This window comes from Protomyctophum bolini (assembly GCF_963924005.1).
Source record: "Protomyctophum bolini genome assembly, chromosome: 12".
NCBI lineage: Eukaryota > Metazoa > Chordata > Actinopteri > Myctophiformes > Myctophidae > Protomyctophum > Protomyctophum bolini.
The window spans coordinates 12,370,432-12,391,394 of NC_137873.1; the positions used below are offsets into that span (position 1 = coordinate 12,370,432).

At 41.6% G+C, this 20,963-nt stretch overlaps 2 protein-coding genes across 6 annotated transcripts in view; both read right to left on the reverse strand.

Annotated features, from left to right (window-relative positions):
• Positions 1 to 430: 430 nt before the first annotated feature.
• Positions 431 to 15,155, reverse strand: twsg1a (twisted gastrulation BMP signaling modulator 1a). Of its 2 annotated transcripts, none has more exons than XM_080777710.1 (5): positions 14,626 to 15,155; positions 13,232 to 13,383; positions 4,809 to 4,908; positions 1,973 to 2,233; positions 431 to 918 (listed from the first exon to the last, which is right to left on the reverse strand). In XM_080777710.1, exons 2-5 carry the CDS (start codon positions 13,355 to 13,357, stop codon positions 737 to 739), a joined length of 669 nt encoding a protein of 222 aa, XP_080633836.1. In that variant the 5' UTR covers positions 13,358 to 13,383; positions 14,626 to 15,155; the 3' UTR covers positions 431 to 736. The 2 variants fall into 2 exon arrangements, with proteins under 2 accessions (XP_080633836.1, XP_080633835.1); XM_080777709.1 differs by having other exon boundaries at positions 13,232 to 13,392; positions 14,626 to 15,151.
• Positions 15,156 to 15,948: 793 nt separating this feature from the next.
• Positions 15,949 to 20,963, reverse strand: part of ankrd12 (ankyrin repeat domain 12) — a 48,673-nt gene continuing 43,658 nt past the window's right edge. For all 4 annotated transcript variants that reach the window (XM_080779200.1, XM_080779198.1, XM_080779199.1 and 1 more), the window contains 4 exons: positions 20,630 to 20,728; positions 19,576 to 19,719; positions 19,257 to 19,352; positions 15,949 to 17,394 (listed from right to left, as the gene is read on the reverse strand). In XM_080779200.1, the coding sequence (XP_080635326.1) occupies positions 17,209 to 17,394; positions 19,257 to 19,352; positions 19,576 to 19,719; positions 20,630 to 20,728 (525 nt within the window). In that variant the 3' untranslated portion in view covers positions 15,949 to 17,208. The remainder of the gene's footprint in view (positions 17,395 to 19,256; positions 19,353 to 19,575; positions 19,720 to 20,629; positions 20,729 to 20,963) is intronic.

Below are 20,963 nucleotides of genomic sequence, written 5' to 3' on the forward strand. Positions count from 1 at the left end.
AGTCCATTTTTGAGGGCACAAAGGCCAAATGCCAGGGGAGGAAAACCATTAAACCATTAAGATTGAAATAATCAATTTAAATAATTAATATAATTTAAGGGTTAAGGATTAATATGTGTAGACTATCTGCAGTGAAATACATAAATTATGGTATTTACAGTATGATCCATAAGTAGCCCTGCACCAATCAAAATCACTGGATTGGTTTAAAGATGGAGGAAAGTGGTACAGTCAGCTGGGGCATTAAGGTCACGATGGCCTCGGGCATGCCATATTTTGAGGGGCATGAGGCCAAACTGAGGGGCAACGACGGCCATGGCCTTCGGCCTCCCTGAAATCCCTGCCCTGAACACGAGGCTTCTGCTCAACATTTTAACAACAACGGCTCGCATTCTATCACACAGTCTGTGCACATTTAACACCACACATGCCAAGTCACCAAACGTTTCTTTATTTGGCATGAGACACGGGGATTTAGCAGAGCATTATTGTAAAAATACATTATTCATATACACCTCTAGTAAAAACAGAACAAAACAAACACACTATTGAAAACGCATCTAGAAAATATACAGTTAATCGTAACAGCAGAATAAAAAACAATTTATAGGAGATAAGGGGGTGTAGGGGATTACTTTACAAGGTAAATGTTAGCACATATCAGTCATAGACTCCAATTTCTTCAGTCCTCTGGTATAGTCCAGACATCTAGTACCAGACATAATGTGCCCACACTTCAGAAGAGACAGTTCATGCACTTCACAGACTTGCTGCCATAGTCCAGACACTCCGGGCCGATGCACTGGCAACAGGCGTTATGAAACCAGCGATACTTGGAGCCCCCCATGGACTCGCAGTATAGTTTACACTGGCGGATGGACACACAGTCGTCAAAGTAGACCACCGTGCACATGTTATCTGCAGAGAAAGGACAGGAGACGTGAGTCACAAACCTTGTAAAATGGTACATTTTGACTGTAATCTCGAACGTATATAAAAGCAATTAACATTAGCCCTCAACATTGCTGTTTTTACTGCAGAGAAAAATAAATTTGCAGCTACTAAGTGCGACCATATGTTTCAGTGGGCTTAATGAGTTCACAGCTAAACTCTGTGGGAACTCTCTCTCAATGAGTGTGTCTTTTTATAGTAAATAAGCACTGGGTCAGGAGGAGTAGAGAGCCAAAACAGCCACAGAAGAAAATAAGAAATGGCTTCAGTACAACGTTTATAACCACGTTCACGTTGCCATCCCAAACACTAATGACTCACTACAGGCTCAAAAGTCCTCAGCTGCCTTCCATGCGAGGGGCATTTAGCGTAAATATTAAACAGCTCTTGTGTATCTTTCTGAGATTTTGCGTGCTAAGTCGTGAGTTCAAACAAACAGCCGTGTTGATGTGTGGAAGTACGTCGCCATCCTGCCTTGACAGTTCTAACAGTGAAACCATGTGCTTACCTTGTGTGGTGGAAAGTAACTAAGTACATTACTAAGTACTGTACATTTTTTAAGCATTTGCAGTACTGTACATTTTCTAGTAAGTACATTATTTAAGCATTTGTACTTTTACGTCACTACATCTCAGAGGCAAATACTTTTACTCTGCACTACTACTTTAGTTACTAACTACTTTATAGATTTTTATGGTTACAAAACATACATTACCCACTTCAGCCCTATATGCGTCGCGATGTGACGCATTGTGAGCTTGCAGATCTGTTATTTTCAAAATATTTTTTACATTTGAAAACTTGAAATGGGACCTTTCTACATAACGAGTACTTTTACTTTCGGTGCTTTACATACATTTTGATACCAATAGTTTTGCACATTTTGAATTCCGGACTTCTTCTTATATCAGAGTATTTCTTACATCGCAGTATTGATACTTTTACTCAAGTAAATTGTGAGTACCTTTTCCCACCACTGGTGGTGGGGAAAGCTACTCACAATTTACTGGTGCTTGCTTACCTTGCGTGTCGTAGCTAGCGTGGATGCTGTTGCCGGGCAGGGAGACGTTCTGGTGCTGGTCATCCAGGCTCTCCAGGAAGGACACCAGGTTCTCGTGGTGGGAGAGCTCCTCGGCCACGGGGAACGACACCACCATCATGTTGATGGGTGCGTCGCCCTCGGTGAGGGCACGGAACAGAGAGGGGATGGGCCGGTGGAGCTCCTCCACCGTGCTCTTGGAGGTGGCTGGAGTGTCGCTGTAGTTCTTGGGGTTGCACATGCCTGGCAAACAACAACCACAGACAAGTAAATAAACATGTGGGTGCGTGGTGGGGGAAGCAGAGAGTCATTACAATGCTATTAGCCGGTCATAATGTAATGGGTTCAAAAGTTGGATGAATACATTATGTTAAATTTAGAGCCTGCCAGATATTGGTTATTTGGGGCCAATGTGGAAATTTATATCTGAAAAAAACAACAACAAGAACGATACAATGATATATCAGCTGATATTCGCAATGCTTTTTTTAGTAGGGTTGTGAACTTGTGACAATAATGTAGCTACGTACGTACATGGCTAACTAGTTACAGTAGTTAACACCGCATTCATTGTAATATGCATGCATGAAAGACATGACAGTTGTCGGGGACATCCCAGATTCAAGAGATTTAATAAGGATGTACGTGTACATGCACTGTCTGTGGAAAAACGTACTCACAGACCTAAAATATATTAATAACAGTACTAAACTAATAACAGCCCTAAAAGCCATTCCTAAAATGAGGTTGAAACGGTGTTTAAAAACCAAAATCAGCCATAATACCATAGAGGGTGTTCATAATTTTTTTCTTATTTAGCAGTCTTATAGCCTGGGGGAAGGAAACTGTTCCTCAGTCTTCTTCTACGGCAATACAATACAATACAATACAATACAATACAATACAATACAATACAATACAATACAATACAATACAATACAATGCAATGCAATACAATACAATACAATACAATACAATACAATACAATACAATACAATACAATACAATACAATACAATACAATATAATATAATATAATATAATATAATATAATATAATGTAATATAATATACATTTCCGCTAGTTTTAACTGGTTGATTTAAATAGACTACACCACACAAATAACTATCTCTGCATTACGTATTGCTTTTGTTTTTAGATTGGACAAGACAACATATGAAGATAAAATAATATATACTGTATGGAATAAGCCAATATCATCCTACTGATATATTACTCTGACTTTAAACATAATTCACACCAGCAACACTTTTTGCAATGTGATAAACAAAAACTAAATCAAATGCCAGTCAAAAACATCTTGATCTTGTCCTACATTAAGTGTCATTTAAACCCTTTCCAAATTTCCAAACACAGTAGCAATCATTTTGACAATGTCTCCGTCTGCAGCCTAAAATATGATTCTCCTAACCCCCCTAAATGAGGCAAAGTGAATTAGGGCTAATGAGTAAATCATTTAATGGTGAGCGGAGTTTGACCAAGAATTGGATTACAAACCAACGCTAAAAGCAGAGGGGAAACAGCTGTTTCAGATAAAGCATACACACGGGTCCTCCCATCCCCTAAAATACAAACTGTTCTTTCCCCACCGCTGTTCTACTGGGCTGCACCCGTAGCCTTTAACCACTCACAGATACGCACTTCAAAAGCAGCCCGACGCTCGGCACAGAAATCATGTTTAGAGTGGAAATTTACTTGAAATGCTGATGTAGATACAGTGCCGTCAAAGGAATCACATAAATGAGGAATCTATACATTGGCACGAAGCTACGAGAGTACTAGTCATCTGTGTATTGTAAAGCCTGGCTCCCGGAGCAAAGGCTCCTTCGCCACAAAACATCTGTATAGCAGCAGTGGGTTGAGCAGCGCTCAGCTGTGTCATCATCATGTGCTTCCATTCGTCTTACACATGAAGGAGCTTTAAGAAAGCCTCCTTGTCAACACCTGCACCAATATCTGTCTATCAAAACACATCTGAAAAACCTATAAGTAGGAAGGAGATTTCAAATGACGAGTGGGAGGGTTTGGCGATTTGAAACACTGCTCTGTTCCACAAATCTCTCCAAGTACTGTCCTGTGTGACTATAGCTCACTCCCCACTGTGCCTCGGTGAGAGAGCGAGGTCGGAGTTCATTTGGGAGAGGTCTCGCTCTCTCTCGCTCTCTCTCTTTGATCTTCTGAATCTCCTGCCGGAGACTTCCTGTCCATCTGGTTATGTGCTACTAGCTAGCGCTAGTTTAATTTCCTGTAGTCCACTGAACAGTTGTCCTTAACCAGGGTTGATGGGTACCATGGACTCTACCCTGGATTAACCTCCAGGCTGAGGCTGCCACAGTGTCTGCCTGTCTGGCCTTCCTCACCTCACACTCAAGATTTATCTGGTGCTCTTTTTTAAACCGGCACACCTTTTAAATGTTAAGTGCACTATAAATGCAAGGGCACCATTTCTACCGGCACTTTCCACACAAGTAGGGAGTTATTTTCCAAACGTTTATGTATTTTGGGGGTGGAAAAATACATGACCGCCCAAATCGCTCAAATAGTATATAGCATACGCAGTGTACTCAAAGCATTTACAATTCTCTAAACCCAGGAGGCTTGCATTGCCTCCGAGCATGAGGATCATGATGATTTATTTTAATCCTTTTGTGACGTCAACAGTGCTCTAAGCACAGTATGCTTTTACTCTTACAAATAGGGGTTATCAATGGCTTATTTTAAAAATAATACACTGACTCATTCGGACTATTATTAGGATACAGTGAATGAACGGTCACACGGCAGTCTGCAGCACTCACCCACACAGTCGCAGCACTCCTCCCATAAGGTCCCCAGGCACAGCATGCACTCCTTACAACAGGAGCAGTTTCCATCGGTCGGTCGACACTGACACAGCTCCTGTAGTGACACACACAGACAGACACCCATCAGCAAGGTACTGACACATGTCTACCCGGTAGAAACCCTCACTGTTTTGTTTAACTCTGGGAGTGTACAAATGTAATCAAATAGACCGTGAGGGTCCATTTGAGGGTTAATTACATTTGAACACTCCCAGAGTTAGATGTTGACTATAGGATTGGAAATAAGGAACAACTGGATATATTAGCACTGGGAATTTTACTGTGTAAAAATAGCAGTAGTTAGTAGTTAACATTGATTGTTGATCATAGAACGTTCTAAGCAAACATTATATCAATAAGAAATATCAGTTTGATTAATCAAATAATATAAATCCGAATCTGATCCATTCAGATAGTTTTTAACTCTTGGACCCTGATCAAGGTTAAATAATGTATTATTTGTATGTATCCTTTTGAGGCACATAATACAAATTATTCTAATTCTGTGGGTGGAAAATACAATAATTGTATTAACAGCTATGGAAAGTAATATTGTAATAAAGTTATTCACAACGATAATCCTTTCTGTGGAAAGAATAAATACAAGAGTTATATGAACAGCATTGAACTTCTCACCTCTTGTTACCAAAACACTATAATATGGCCATAAAGAAACAGATATAGTCTGCCTCTGTTAAGTACAGGATCTGAACAGAGCAGAGCGTCTGTTGGAAGGAGCACTTTTATTAGACCTGGAAGACACATTGCACACAGGCGGAACACGGTGTACCGCTACAGCATCTTCACATACAAACAGGAAACATACCATTAAAATGTCAACAAGTAGAGCAACAGCAGGTTTGTGTCCAGCACAGCACAGCCATTACCGGACACAAAGAAATTACAAGACAGCTGAACTGTACACATCACATGGTATGTATGGTATCTCCTCCAAAGCGCAGGCACAAAATAGTAGCTTCAAGCCTGCAGAAAATAACAACAAAGGTCTATTTCCAACCATCAACGTCCTTTGAGAGAAACTTGCTTCTTCGAAGTTTACACAAAAGATGCCAGGGAGTGAGTTAACAATGTGGTGCAAAACAACAAACAGTCATCACAAGCTCTCATGAAGTGCTTTTCTGTTAACAGAATGAATTGTACACTCACTCGAGTACAGTACATGCTCCGGCACGTCAAACGCTCATACGAGTATAAACAAAACTATTTTCATGAACTTTACAATGGTGTAACGTGACAAGCCATCACATGATGTTCAATCTAGTCTAGCCAACTGGCCACAGTGTGTGTGTGTGTGTGTGTGTGTGTGTGTGTGTGTGTGTGTGTGTGTGTGTGTGTGTGTGTGTGTGTGTGTGTGTGCATGTGTGTAGTACGTGCATGCCGGTGTGTCCAGATGTATACCGTACCGTACACAGTACACACTGACTTCAGTGACTTGTAACCCAAATTAAGCAAATCTCTGATGATAAGTCAAAGTCAATTATTCAAAGGAGTTCCAGAAACCACACGTTCGTTTGAGTTATTCATTTTAGTTTTGTCTTGTTCCAATGTGTCAACATGGCCATTTGGGCATAGAGGACAGAGGTTTGATTTGAAACCATTTGGGCATAGAGGACAGAGGTTTGATTTGAAACCTCTGAAAAATGGAGGCTTCATCAGCAGAGATATACATATTGTCACAAGACCAGTAAACTAAAGATATCCAAAACATGCAACTTACGAATGCCTGCCCTACCCTAAACTCAACTCAAACATCTGCCTGTTTTTCAGTTTAGGCTTCTTGCAGCAATCATATCTGAAGGGTATATACACTATACAAGCTCCATCAAGAAAATAAAATAGAAAATTCAGAGGCGGGATACAAAAGCATCCAGCATTCCTTCTATAAACTGAAGCCAGGTTGTGGCTATTGGCATGGCTGCCGCTACACGGTGTTCGGTTAACTCAAGAGAATGTAAAAATTGGCCATCTCTGAGTTAAACGAACACTCCAGATTTAGCTGTGTGCATGGAGAGAAACCAGGCAAGGAGTAATGTAATGTCGGGTCGGACTGCCAGTCTCTAGTCTATTTCACCAACACTCCTCTCCTGACAGAGAAGGGAGCACATTCCACGAAGTCAAGGTCACAGCGATGAAGGAGGGAGAAAGGGAGGGAGGGAGGGAGAGAGGAAGGAGAAAAAAGAGAGTGAGTGGGTACACAAAAACACCTGGTGAACAGAACATGGCCTCCCTTGTTCGGGTTCCTTGTTCCCTCTCCTGTCTCTCTCTTTCTTCTCCTTCAGACCATGATTTCTCTCTAATACCTTTATAGCTTTTTCTCCCTCATTCTCTTTCACTCTTTGCCTCTCTCTCTCTCTCTCTCTCTCTCTCTCTCTCTCTGTTTGTTCTTCTCTCCCTCCTTTTCTGGCCATTCCTTTGTGCCTGGGGAGAAGCCATCTCCTAAACATAAACACACAGTGTAGGCGAGATAAAAGACCCTCGGTGACTCACTAGTGAGTGATGGCTGAGCCACACACACACACACACGCACACGCACACACGCACACGCACACACGCACACACACACACACAGTCGGCTTAATCTCTCGCTGCTCAACCTCCTTGCCCTACTCTGATCCAGGTCTGATCCTATGCTGTGATTACCGACTCGTCATGGTGGGAGACTGTCTCAAGTACGGCACACATAGCGTCAAAGCAGTCAGGTCGTAAACAACACGTTCCATTTCCAAGAAGTCATTCAATTAAAAACCTTCTTTTAATTGCTGACAAACATCTGTTTGTTTTTTGTTTGTTTAAAACTGTTAAATGCGATGTTGAATATACAGTTGGGGCTATTTAAAACCTCCTCCAACACCAAAAATTGGAATCACAAGGTCGTCAGCCGGCATGGGCTGGCAGCGCTATGTACATTACAGCGGTCGACAAGGCCTTTTAACTGAGATGGATGGCGTTAAACTAAAAGCCTTATTAACCTAGCAACAAGTGGTAGCTCTCCGGCGGAAATCACCGCAATCAGTCAAGGGTGAACAAGGGGGAGAGAGAAGGGGAGTCGTTAGGGAAAGTGTGGAGGGATAGAGTGAACGTGTGCTGCCATGTCCTGCTGAGTGCTGCTGTGTAATACTTTGAAAACTGCTGCCCCACCCTCTGTCTAACGGCTGGGTCAGGACAAAGCTGGCTGGGCCGCAGGCAGACAGGCCAATCAAAAAGACACATGTGTATATGTTGCCGTATGACCGCCTAATCACCTATTCTCGAAAGTAATAGTGCAAGAACACTTTGTGTACTGTAGTTACTGTGCTATGATGCTCTCCAACTGTACATTTTCCCCATTTTCAACGGTTTTTATTATATTTTGACAATTGCTTTGACAATGTAAAAATATGTTTTCTCATTCCAATAAGAATAGGCTCGTTGTTGACTTGAATTGTTTGGCAAAACAGCTCTCAAAGTCACTCTTAGCACATCTACGAAAGCAATGTACGCAAACAAAGCTGTTTCTGACAGTATCGTATAGAACATTACACAAACCAGTCCACTTTTTTTTTTAAATAAAAGTGTTTTTTTTTTTCATGACAACATAACTACTACACAACCCAAACCTCTACCAAAGTGTTCTTGCCCTTTAACAGTCATCTTGGGTGAGCAATGTGGCCCATGGAATGAAGAATAAATTCAGCCCCACTATTAGCTTATTGCCTAAGCCTGATTTATACTCAGTTCGGTGTCATGTTCAGAAAATTTACCGAACCACAGCTCACAAGACACAAGGTGCGTCGTGTTGTGAAACTCCCATAGGCCTACCTATTTGGGAGAAATACAACAACGTGTGAACACAGCAAGATTTGTGAACTGTTGCAATAAAAGAAGGTTCACCAATGGAATATACAACCACCTTAAGGACTACCTACTGCATATATAAACAGAGCTGCTACCTTTAAACACATTTTAAATCTGAGGCCTTATTGTATATGCCTACTGTTTAAATCGATTTGACTTGAGATTGGTGCAAATTGTTTCAAAGCTTTATATACCTTATATATAACATGTAACGAAGCAATGTGACATAGCTCTTTTGTCTTTTTACACAATGCTGTACCCCTCCAACTGTATAACTTTCCCCATTTTCAACTTTTGACACTTGCTTTGGCATTGCCAATAAAGCTCCTTGAATTGAAATAAATTGACTTTGTAAATCGGCTATTTCCGGTACATGAGCCTTTATTTTCTACAAGCTTTACAGGCACTGAGGGTGTTATTCCAAACCACCACCAACCTCCACACACACACACACACACACACACACACACACACACACACACACACACACACACCTCCTCGTGACCCTACCATCTCCCCCGCACTCACTCACACACACCCTCCTCCTCTTATGTTCTTCCCCCTCGGGGGTTTGGGGAATTCAGACAAATGACTTGAGATGGCAGCAGAGTGTAAGTGAACGTGGAGACAACATATCTCACTAATCACCTGCAACATGGAGCTTCCAGGGGGGAGGGGGTATGGGGGCATTGGGGGGGGGGGCACCCCGGCTAGCCATGCTGCCCCTGACAGCTAGCAGGTCTGTGTCGGCGGGGTCACAGTCAGTGTTGCCATGTCCGCTTATTATAAGTCACTTGTAAGGTAGTTGCTGTTTGGGCTTGTTTCTGAATGTTGTTTTTTAAACCAGCGGTTGCTCAAACGTTTTCATGTCAAGGACCCCCCAAATTGACATGTATTTGTCCACCATCTGTGACTATGTTGTGCCAGGGACCATACAATGTTTAAAAGATATTCCAAATATCTCACATCTTTAAAAAAAAAAGGGGGGGGGGGGGAAAGAAAGAGAAAATATATAGCCTTAATCGGCTATATTCAAATAGACAATCTATTTCAAGTGGTTAAACTGATAAACGACGTTTCTTTCCGGGCTAGTTTTCGTAGACCTCGTTGCTTGTTTCTCGTGCAAAATCTGGCAACACTGGCAGGAGATCTTGTCCTAGCAAGCATCCATCACGAGATACAGACACCATTGGAAATGTTGGCTAAAGTTATGAACCTTTTCTTTTCTTTAAAAAATTTATCCCACGATTTTGTAACCCAGTTTTCTTTTCACCCAGTGCCAATTATCTAATGTAATCCTGGGCGCTACACTTCCTCTGCCAACCTGGGGGGGCAGCGGACTGACCTCATGCCTCCTTCTATGCATGAGGAGTCCAAGCTGCTTCTTTTCACCTGACAGAGGGGAATTTCCCCGGCCGGACGTAGCGCGTGGAAGGGACACGTTATTCCGACCAGTTCCTTTCCCCTCCATCAGGTGCCCCGGCTGGCCAGGGGGAGGTAGTTTTAGAGACCAGGATTACGGCATGTTTTTGTGAGGGTATCTACCCTAGGGGACACGGGGAGAACATGCAAACTCCACACAGAAAGGCCCTATCGCCAACCCACGCCTCGGGTATAGGCACTGATGACGCGCCGCCGGTGCCCACAGCGTCCCCAGCGGGAATCGAACCCAGGACCTTCTAGCTGTGAGGCGACAGCACATGAACCTTTTCTTTACAAACCAGGCCATGTCAGACTCTGGGCATTTTGATGGGGCCTGAATCCAGAAATACCACTTATTTGAAAGAGTTTATAATATATACATACATTATATACATATACAAGCTACGATCAGATCTTAGCATTAATTTACAGTCAGACAAACCAAGGTTAAAAGACAACTAAAGCTTAATTTATGCTCCATGGCAGTGTTGCTTGCAATTCTGACAGTAAACGACTGATTGACTGATTGTAAATCATTGTAGTTCTTGCTGGCAAGCAACAGCACCGTACTACTACAGTAATGAGTGTGAACAGTGCTACATGAAGGTGTTAATGGGCAAGGCAGGACCACTAAACACTTAGTGGGTCAAACAGACTCATTCACATGCACACACACACCCACACACACACACACAAACACACAGGACCAACAATACACTTAAATATTTTATAGGACTATCCCTTCAATAAAAATCTGAAACAGCTGAACTGTCCAATTCTAGCATAGCAGATAATAGGAAGGCAAAAAGTAATATGTTCTCATCTTTTCCTAAAACATGTGGATATCACAATTTTTTATTAACACAAGGGAGCCAGCATCCCTTTCCATGGAAAATCACCCAGATGGGTACTATTTGGGCATGAGGGAAACTGTGACTGCACAGAAGAAAGTGACGTCAACACAGTCAATAGGTGCAGACTGAAAATCCAACCGGCCACAAGCAATCCCTCTCCTGACCCAGGGAATACTTATGCACTATTGTACTGCACATTTAAACATGATTAGCAGTCCTGTAATGATATCTCTGGAGCCATGGCTATAACTATGTCAAACCACCTAAATACCACAGGTATAGGCCTGCACAAAGAGAACACAGATGGATAAATCCTCCCCTGGGCTGCGGGGAAAGTCATTCTGGGATCCCTTTCAAGAACTTCACTTGACTTATCAAGAGGAATGCACTGCATCTGCATTCTTCTGTACCTGGACACAGATTATATGATACTTCTCAAGGTCCAGCGTTGTTGGACTTGATTATCTTCCCAAGTCCTGTTTCTGGTTTGTGCGTGTCTGCTTATTTTCTAGTTGACACATTTTTAAGTCCTATGTACTTCTTCATGATGAATAGTGAAAATAGCCTTTCTACAACAATGTTTAAATATTTTTAAACTTTTTTCCCCGCCAAGTTCTTGCCCAATGTGCAATTCTAAATTGGATACTGTACAGTATTAATTATATCCTATGATTATTCACTACACACTATTACCTATACTGATACTGTTTTTGGCACACTTATAGGTTTACCTACACTAGATTACTTACTGTATACATATTACTGCTAGTAGTACCTTACTACATGTAAGCTTTTTATTACCTAATTTATATTTTGTATGACTTTTATATGTTGTATGTATGTTGGACATTACTTGTAGCACAGTCTGGCGCAGTCAGGCACATTTCACTGTGACATTTATGACAAGACCTCAAATCTATAAATGCCCATATCCACTCTATTATAGAGCCATTATTATAAAACTGTGTTAGTCTCAACTCAATGTAATTTGTTTGACATCACCTCTGTTGAGATGTTCCTCTTATTATTATTATTATTATTATTATTAGCAGTGTTTTAATTGTAATTTATAGCTGAGCCCGACTGAAAATAAATAATTGGACTTGCTACATAAATGGTGATTTTGATGATTGAATGACTGATATACTCTACACATAAAAGTGTGACTTAAATGCAATGACATATTATATATATATTATGTAATATCAAGCCAAATAAATAGTGTGATCTTGAAATAGGTTCAGCTACTCTGTCTTGTCTCTCTTTGGCCGTGGTTCAGATTCAGCTAAAGTGCAGCTGGATACAGGCCTGGGCAGAAATTCCATCTTTGTTCTTACTCTCAGAGAAACAACAGTCACTATTCACATGGGAAAACCTGAGCGCTCCAAGATGAAAGACACTTATGCTTGGCTGCACTCAAATGAACCTTCTTATTTTTATTAAACACAAAGTACCGATCAACTAAAAAGTAATGACGCTATGTATAAACAACAGCCATGTTGTGTGTTAAAGTATCTTATTAAAGGCTATTATCTTAAGTGGTTTCTTCTTCAAAAGATTAAAATGCTGGTGTAAGTTTGATGTAGATGAAAAAAGTTTCATCTCACAGGGATGTTACCAATAACAAACATCAAGTAAAATAAAAGTGGAGAAGCTTTAGTTCAAACTCCACTTCAAGGGACCTAAAACCAATATCAGGTGACTTTACAGTCCACTACACATTTAATGCAGACTCATTCCCAATCTTCCGCTGTAGTCTGAAAACCCACCTCTTCAGACTTCATTTTAGCCCGTAGCACTTGCCCTAGCCTCAACGACCTTACAGGGGTATGCAAAGGCTCAATTTATGTAATTTACATAGCATTTTATGCAGACAGAACTCTATAGTCATTGTATACTCATAGTTTCATTGTACAGATATTCTACTGTTAGACGGAGGTTCTTAGCTTCCTTAATATGATTCTTGACGACTATTATTTGATGTATTACCATGTGTTGTTCTTGCTTACTTAGTTTAAATCTCTCTGGATTAAGAGTGTCTGCTAAATGCCTAAATTGAAAATTGTAATGGTTGGTTGTGTGACTCAGGAAATCAGCGTGACTAGGTAGGTACAGGCATTACACAATTGTTGTGCAAATCCAGCCATTCAGCATCAGTCGGCTCAGGCAAAGAGTTCTAACACCTTGCTTGACAATGGAAAACACAGGGGGAGGTAAACCAAACCAAACCACACTCATGTTTCTCACCTGTATGAGGCACTTGCTGACGTCGCTGGCGCACAGGGCTTTGTTGCAGCCGGATGTCACGGATATCCCTGACAGGAGAAAGAGGAGGGCAGCCGTGGCTGGGATGAGAAGATGAACAGGCCTCATCCTGGGGGCTCCTCCGCAGCAATGTTCTGGAACACCTAAAGTACACACCAACACACATCAGACCACCACAGTGTTACTGACCAACACACATCAGACCACCACAGTGTTACTGACCAACACACAGCAGACCACCACAGTGTTACTGACCAACACACAGCAGACCACCACAGTGTTACTGACCAACACACAGCAGACCACCACAGTGTTACTGACCAACACACAGCAGACCACCACAGTGTTACTGACCAACACACAGCAGACCACCACAGTGTTACTGACCAACACACAGCAGACCACCACAGTGTTACTGACCAACACACAGCAGACCATCACAGTGTTACTGACCAACACACAGCAGACCACCACAGTGTTACTGACCAACACACAGCAGACCACCACAGTGTTACTGACCAACACACATCAGACCACCACAGTGTTACTGACCAACACACAGCAGACCACCACAGTGTTACTGACCAACACACAGCAGACCACCACAGTGATTCTGACTGACAGACTACTAGTAAGAACACAACACAGAATTACTGTTCCTATGACAGACAGATGCCATCTGTTCGCCTACAAAATATACAGTATATGTAGCATACATATCGTGCACGCACACACACACACACACACACACTCTTAAACTGTAAAACCAGCAGTGTTAATTTGAATGTAACCACATTGGCCCAAATACACCCATAAGTGTTAATTTGGTTACATACATTTTTACACTCTTGAGTTATGAAAATTAGGAACACATGGAGAAATAATTTTACAACTCAGTCAGGACTCAGAGTCGGGTCAAGACAGCAACGTGGAGCCAATCATATATTTTTTGCATGCATTCATAATAACGTGTTGTGGCAAAGCAAACGCATTTTCAAGTAAAACATCACAGGTTTACAGAACATACACACACACATCTGGCGACATCAGCTCCAGCCTTTAGCAGATAAAACTATATTCGGCAACTTGAACTTTACCAGGCCTACTAATTCCAAGGAGCTAAAGTGATCTCTACACTACGTGGTCTAGTCGTTCCATCCTGTGACACGCATTTGTTGTTGCACAATGTGCAGTCATTCCCCATAATGGAGAGAAAACATGTGAGGAACATTAGTACGATTGCCTTTTTTTTTTTTAGCTCATCGCCACCACCACCACAGCCAGAAAACCCAGACCCCCGTTTCACTTTCCACGCACATAAACTGCTTGCCCCGGGCAGATCGGCAATTATTACTAGTATCACACATAAAACTTACCACAGCGACGCGACAAGCGCAGGTCTTCTTCTTTAAAGGAGGACAGGACAATGGCTTTTCCCTTTTCAAAACTTCTCCACTTTCCAGGATGGAGTTGTGTGTCCACACTGTCCAGAGGGCGTCAGTTTCTCCGCAACACAAAGCGACAGGCAGTCGGGCGCCTTAAAGGCGCACACTCCATTTTCAACAAGTAAGGAAAAAAATAGAAGGAGGCACCGCCGGGGCGCCAGGTGAACAACGGCAATGCCTCTAAAAAAAGAGAGAATCCAGTCGGATAAAGGGGAACTTAACGACCCCGTCGATGTTTATGGATACGAGCTGGACTAGCACGAATTGCTCTGCTCTCTCCAGTATACGCGTGTGCGTAAAACGCCGCGCGTAAAATGTATTCTACATGCCGCAGAACACATGGACGCCTTTAGTAGTTCGAATCTATTATGGTGTTGGACCAGTCCATCTAACAATCAAAGCATTCAGAGGTGACGTCCCTTTAACCGATCTTATCCAGAGCCCCATCATCATGAATGACGTTCCAGTAGTAACATAGTTCTCGGCGTTAGGTTAGGTGTGAAGCCTTGAAGTTGTAGACGCCCCCCGCTGGGAACGTTGTTCCAAAAACATTTCTATAGAATTCTCCCCTAGCTTTTGCGGCTAGTTATAACTTATAGGTAGCTCGCCGGTGGCGACTTTGATCAATTCATTCAAAACAGCTTGAAAATAATAATGTATAGGCTTTCCGCTTTTCAGTTTCAAAATTCAAGCCAAGTTTTGTCCCATAGGCAGGCTGCATGTGTGCGTCAGGACCATTACCGTGACAAATAGCAGGACTTTCATTGTAGTTTAGTGATCTGATCACACATTCTTGCCATGGTTTGTACAATACAACAGGGATACATTAAGCTCGCGCATGACATTTATATGCGTACGCATGCACATTAACTTGATTTAATGTTATTACTTTGGCACGTTATTTGTAATAAATCACCTCTTTAATGAAATCACTGTGTTCAGCCATTGCGTGGACGACTTGAGTTGTGTTGCATTGAATATGCCATGCTTTGAATGTGTACATTGCCATCTGCTGGATGAACACAGTTGTGTTTTCAGTAAAGTATATCATATAAATTATAAAGTAACTGCAGACTGCAGTTCTGACAGTTGTATAATTATAAGACACAGAATACGTACAGTGTGTGTGTGTGTGCGTATATATATATATAATTTATATATACATACACACACAGCGCTAAGCTCCTTCGTTTGTATTCTATAGTGTATCCTATTACAGCATTATATATGTATTTAAAATGCAGACACTTGTTTGAATTTCACAACCAATAAAATTTATTCAATTATATATTACAAATATGTACATGTCATGTAACAAGTAAATATTAAAATAGACATATTTTTTAGAACTATCGTTCAAAAGGCATTATGCTGAAAAAATAGGTTTTGTTGTGATCTCACATTGAAACTGTAAAAGTATGTTTTTCCTCCTTGGAAGCCACAACAAACTTTCTTATTTTTTTAATGTGCGCAAGACACAATGGACAACACACAAGGAGTGAGGCTGCGAAAAGACAGAACACCATGGCATAAAATAAAATAAAAAACGAAACGAAAAACAAGCTGGAACACTTCAGTTAAAACCTCACAATTAGTCCACAGAACAGCTTTTCAGGAAAAAAATAAAAGTACAAACAATGCAACGCATGCACAGCATTGAAATCGCAATTCAAAAACGGAACACCAGCTGTGTTGTGTTTGAATGAAAAAAAAAGAGAAAAAAACAGTAAAAAAAAAAGAAAGAATGCTACGAGAGAAAAAAAGCCAACACATGCTTAAGATTTAAGCCAACAACAATAAACATCAAGGACAATAGGACACAATATAAAAACCAACTTTGGTCCATTAAAACATGAGACAGAACAAAAAGTTTTACAATCAAAATATCTATTACCTTTTTTGTTTTGCTTTTTTATTACAAGTTCAAAACAATAATTACAATGGCTATTTACAAATGCACAATCTGTATGTATAAAATAAGTTAAAAATTAAGAGCACAGTCTGTACATAATGTATGAACACTCACTTGAGGATAAAAAAAAAAGGACAAAATGAACCATAAAATAAAAAGAACAAAGAAATGAAATCTTTTCAGCTCTGCGACCCTGCTTGATGAAGAGCGATAGCAGGCAGTTATGGAGGGAGGCCTCAGTGCTTCTTGTCTATCACTGCAACTCATTTTACCCAGACATCGGACACTGGTCCCTGGGCTAAAATTGGGGGCTGGACCCCTTGTAAGGCCCAATAGGGCATGGTAGCGTTGTGGATATGCAAGCAGGTCAGTCTGCCGCCTGTGGAAGAGGGTCCCATCCGTGCGGAAGGCGGTTAACTTGTTATTTTTACCCTAAGCGCTCTGGAGGGAAATGCTCGCTTTTGTTAAGTGCTCTCTGTGACACTCTCACACACTCCTGACGTTAAGTGCTTCATGTCATTTTCCATAAGAACGTTGCCGAGGGAGACCTCTGCCGTGACACCGCAAAGGGAGCATTGTTTGTCCCGTCTTTGTCTTGCGTGTCATATCGGGGTGAGGTCAAAGTCATCGTTCACCTCCACCAGCGGGATGTAGAACTCGGGGATCTCAAAGATGCTGGTGGACTTGTACATGGCCGGGTCCAGTTCCTGCAGCTTGAGCTGCCACTCAAGGCGCTGAACAGCGTTGAGGGCGGCCGCCTCGTGCTGCTGCCTCATCAGTAGACAGGTCTGTGGAGGAAGGAACACAACATCATCACTCAGCCACTTCACAAGACGTACACATGATGTAGCTTAACACTCCGAGCGGCATAAACAGTCTCCGTCCTATCAAATAATTCCGCTCGTCAACCAGGACGGAGATTTATCACAGGACGGAACATTAATATAATAAACGAGCGCACCGCTCCACAGCCTGGGAGCGCCTGTTAGGCAACATTCGATGTCATTTCTGGTTGGGACGTCATCCAAAGTGGTCCCCCTCCATTTTAGTGGATGAGAGGAAAAAATCTTCAAACGTGAAGAACTCTGAATCTAAAATCTAAATCAATCCATCCAATTCTAACCAAAGATTATGTTTTGGACGGCCCATCGCAGTCCTGTCGCGTTAGAAGTAATCATACTTCCCGTTGCTGTCGATCGTCTCGGGGGTGTTTTGGCTACATTTAGCTACTTCAGCTACATCCAAGATGGCACTTTGTGCACCTTGAAATGGCCCCTGAAGAAACAAAATCACTGGGCATTCTGATTTAATGGTTACAAATACCCCCGGGCGTTCTAGGTGTTAATAGGGCGGCCATTATCTTCTTAGCAAAAACAATTACGTTTTTGATCATCGAATAATTGAGAAGCGTGTTGGATAATGATGCGTTCTTTTGTACCTCCCGGTAGGGTTCCTACACATTTGGAATTTCAAAATTCCTGTCTAATCTGTGGGCAAGCTGCGTCCGAAAAAATCAAAATGTCAGAGTTAAAAAGTGGACGGTTTGGTGCCAGAGAGAATTCCAGGGCGGCGCAGCTCCTCTGCCTGGCCGCCAGGCAGTGCTCTTCCCTGGGCAGGGAACTCGGGGAGGAGGCCTCTGGTCCCTGCCCGGTCGGTGATTCCAGCTTGTACTGTCGCCTTAGGTGCCTGGAGTGTCTGTACTCCCAGGGTGGCCAAGGGGGCGAAACTCCAAATACATCTTCTAACGTAACAATCTAAAGTAATTTCTATATAATTAAATTGAATACCAGACGACTCCCCCCTTTACCAACTCGGCCCCGCGAAAAATGTTAATGTAGTTAACAGCTAATTTAGTATTTCACTCACTCTCTGAAATTATCTTGTATAGATTTATTTGATTGTATAGTAGTCGATCTCTATACTAAAGTTAAAAAAGAACAACATGAGATAGAGACGGTGACTGCTTAATGAAGTTAATTTAGGACCTTCTAGCAGTTAATTTCGTTTTATTAAACCCATTTCTTCCATGTAGCTCATGTTTTGTAATGGCATCATCATGCTATTATGCCCGTGGATATACAGAGTGAACTTAACAATGATAAATTAATATGATACCTTTTATATAATCACCAACATACAACAACAACATATTTACAGCTAGGTAGAGTAGTGGGGCGAGATGGAAAAGGGGCGACCGTACCTGTTACCATTATATATTATGTAAACAGGCAACTGATGCCTGGGCCATGGCTTAGTGGTCCAGGCACCTTGGCTTGTAAGCCATTCTGGCAGTGTGCCGCGGGTTCGACTCCCGATCCCGACGGCCTTTACTGCATGTCTTTCCCCCATCTCTCTCCCCATTTCCTGTCAGCCTACTTTCTGTCCATCCATTAAAATAAATAAAATAAAGGCGAAAGCCACAAAAAAACATAAAAAAAACAAAAACAGGCAAAAGATATTGTCCTCTAGAATATTCTATAGTAATGCTGTACCTTTAATGGAACGTCAATAGAAATACATGATACACATAATAGTGCATACAATACACATCTGAAAGGGATGGAAACAACATGACGAAAGCTGTCAGGGCATGGGCCAATAATAAAAATAGATTTGCCAGAAAACAGAGATGTGAATCACCATTGCTTACCTTCAATTTATCGAACTTGTCGTCAACATCTTGTAACCAGGACATAAACTGCCTGGCGTTAAACCGGTCCCTCACAGACGTTTTGCCTTCTTCATTCTGTCGAGCAAAATCAAATCAGACACTGCCTTATTAAACACATCTGCATTAGCAGGATCATCAGCCTCATGCTGCCGCATCAAACCACAATCAAATGTGTTATTAAATACATCTGCATTATCTAGAACATCTGCTGCAGTGTCTGTTTTAGCTCTGGAGTTTTCAGTGGTCATCGCCACTATCTAAAAGACGTGGGATGAACAAGTGACTTTGTGTTGCTTGCCTGGACATCCTGAGGCATGTTGTACACTTCAGCATCCAATAAAACGGTGCACGCACTGAAAGGGAGCGTCTGATTGGCTAGTGTTCTTGCTGCCCGGTAATGGACCCGCAGGACCTCCTGCTCATTGGAAACGATCAGCTTCTCCTGAGGAGGGAAATTAATTAATTCAGTTAAACCCTCTATACTTCACTGTATGTCCAATCGCCAAAATAGCAGCTCTACAAGCTCGCAAAATGTTAAGACACATTGTGTGAGCTTGTAGATCTGTAATGTTTTGCCAAATGTTTACCTATTTTTGCAGAATGTCCGCAGAACATTCTCTTATATTTTCGCCTATTATGACATACCAAAGTTTGCGCTGTAAACTCTAGGCTTACTATAGGGCTGTTAAACAGGTGTGAGAGGCCAGCATGGAAGTCCATAAGCACACTGTAGGAAGAATGAGGCTCTTTGGATGGAAGAAATTGTCTTTGACACAGAGTGGACGTTTCGTTCAACAGTGTTGATGGTCTTAGGACCGAAACGTCCTAAGACCTACCATGTCAGTATTTGTACTTTTTAAAGTAAAGACTATTTCCCCTTCTTTTTGTTTATACCTAGAACAGGAACACTAGGGGGTTCACATGGTTAATGTTTTTTTTGTGTGAACTGATTTTACAAGCATGATAAGGTACTAGGTACCTTTCATTTCCATCTTGCAAAGTGATGTATTAATGTTAATTCAATCAGACTGCTGAATGTTTACTGTGATGACCACATCGCTCCAATGTCCATAGTTAGAGATCCAGCTGGAGCATAATTCCGCACCCCTCATCCTACCATTATAACCATCAATTGAGTCGAGTTATAGCAAGTTCCATATTGTCGTGTTATATTTGAGTCTTAGTTGTCCACAATGGAAATAAGCTCTCAAGCTTTGCGTTTTATCCTTTTGACAGATATGTACAAATATATATGTTCATGTAGCCCTGTACGGTATTATGTATTTTGTCAATCAACAATACACCATCTACATAAAGTGAAAATACCCAAGGAAATACAGTTTCAAACATACCCTCTCAATGCTGTGTTGTAGACGTAGTTTCATGCGGATAACTTCCTGCTGTTTGAACATCTCTTTGAGCTGATCCGGTAATGATGGCGGAGGAGTTATCTGTGTAAAGAAGAGACAAAATAAACAGACATTTAACTGAAAATTCAGTAGACAATTAGCGAGAGAGTCAGTCAATTATGTAGACAATTCATTGAATATTATTTGGATGGCTCAACATTACTTAAGGATTCATATGCCTGAGACATGGAGACTAACAGAAGGATTAGTCTGTAAATACAAATCTTTATATAGAATGTTTCCCCCTAGTTAGGTGCCTGATGGCCAGGCATAATAA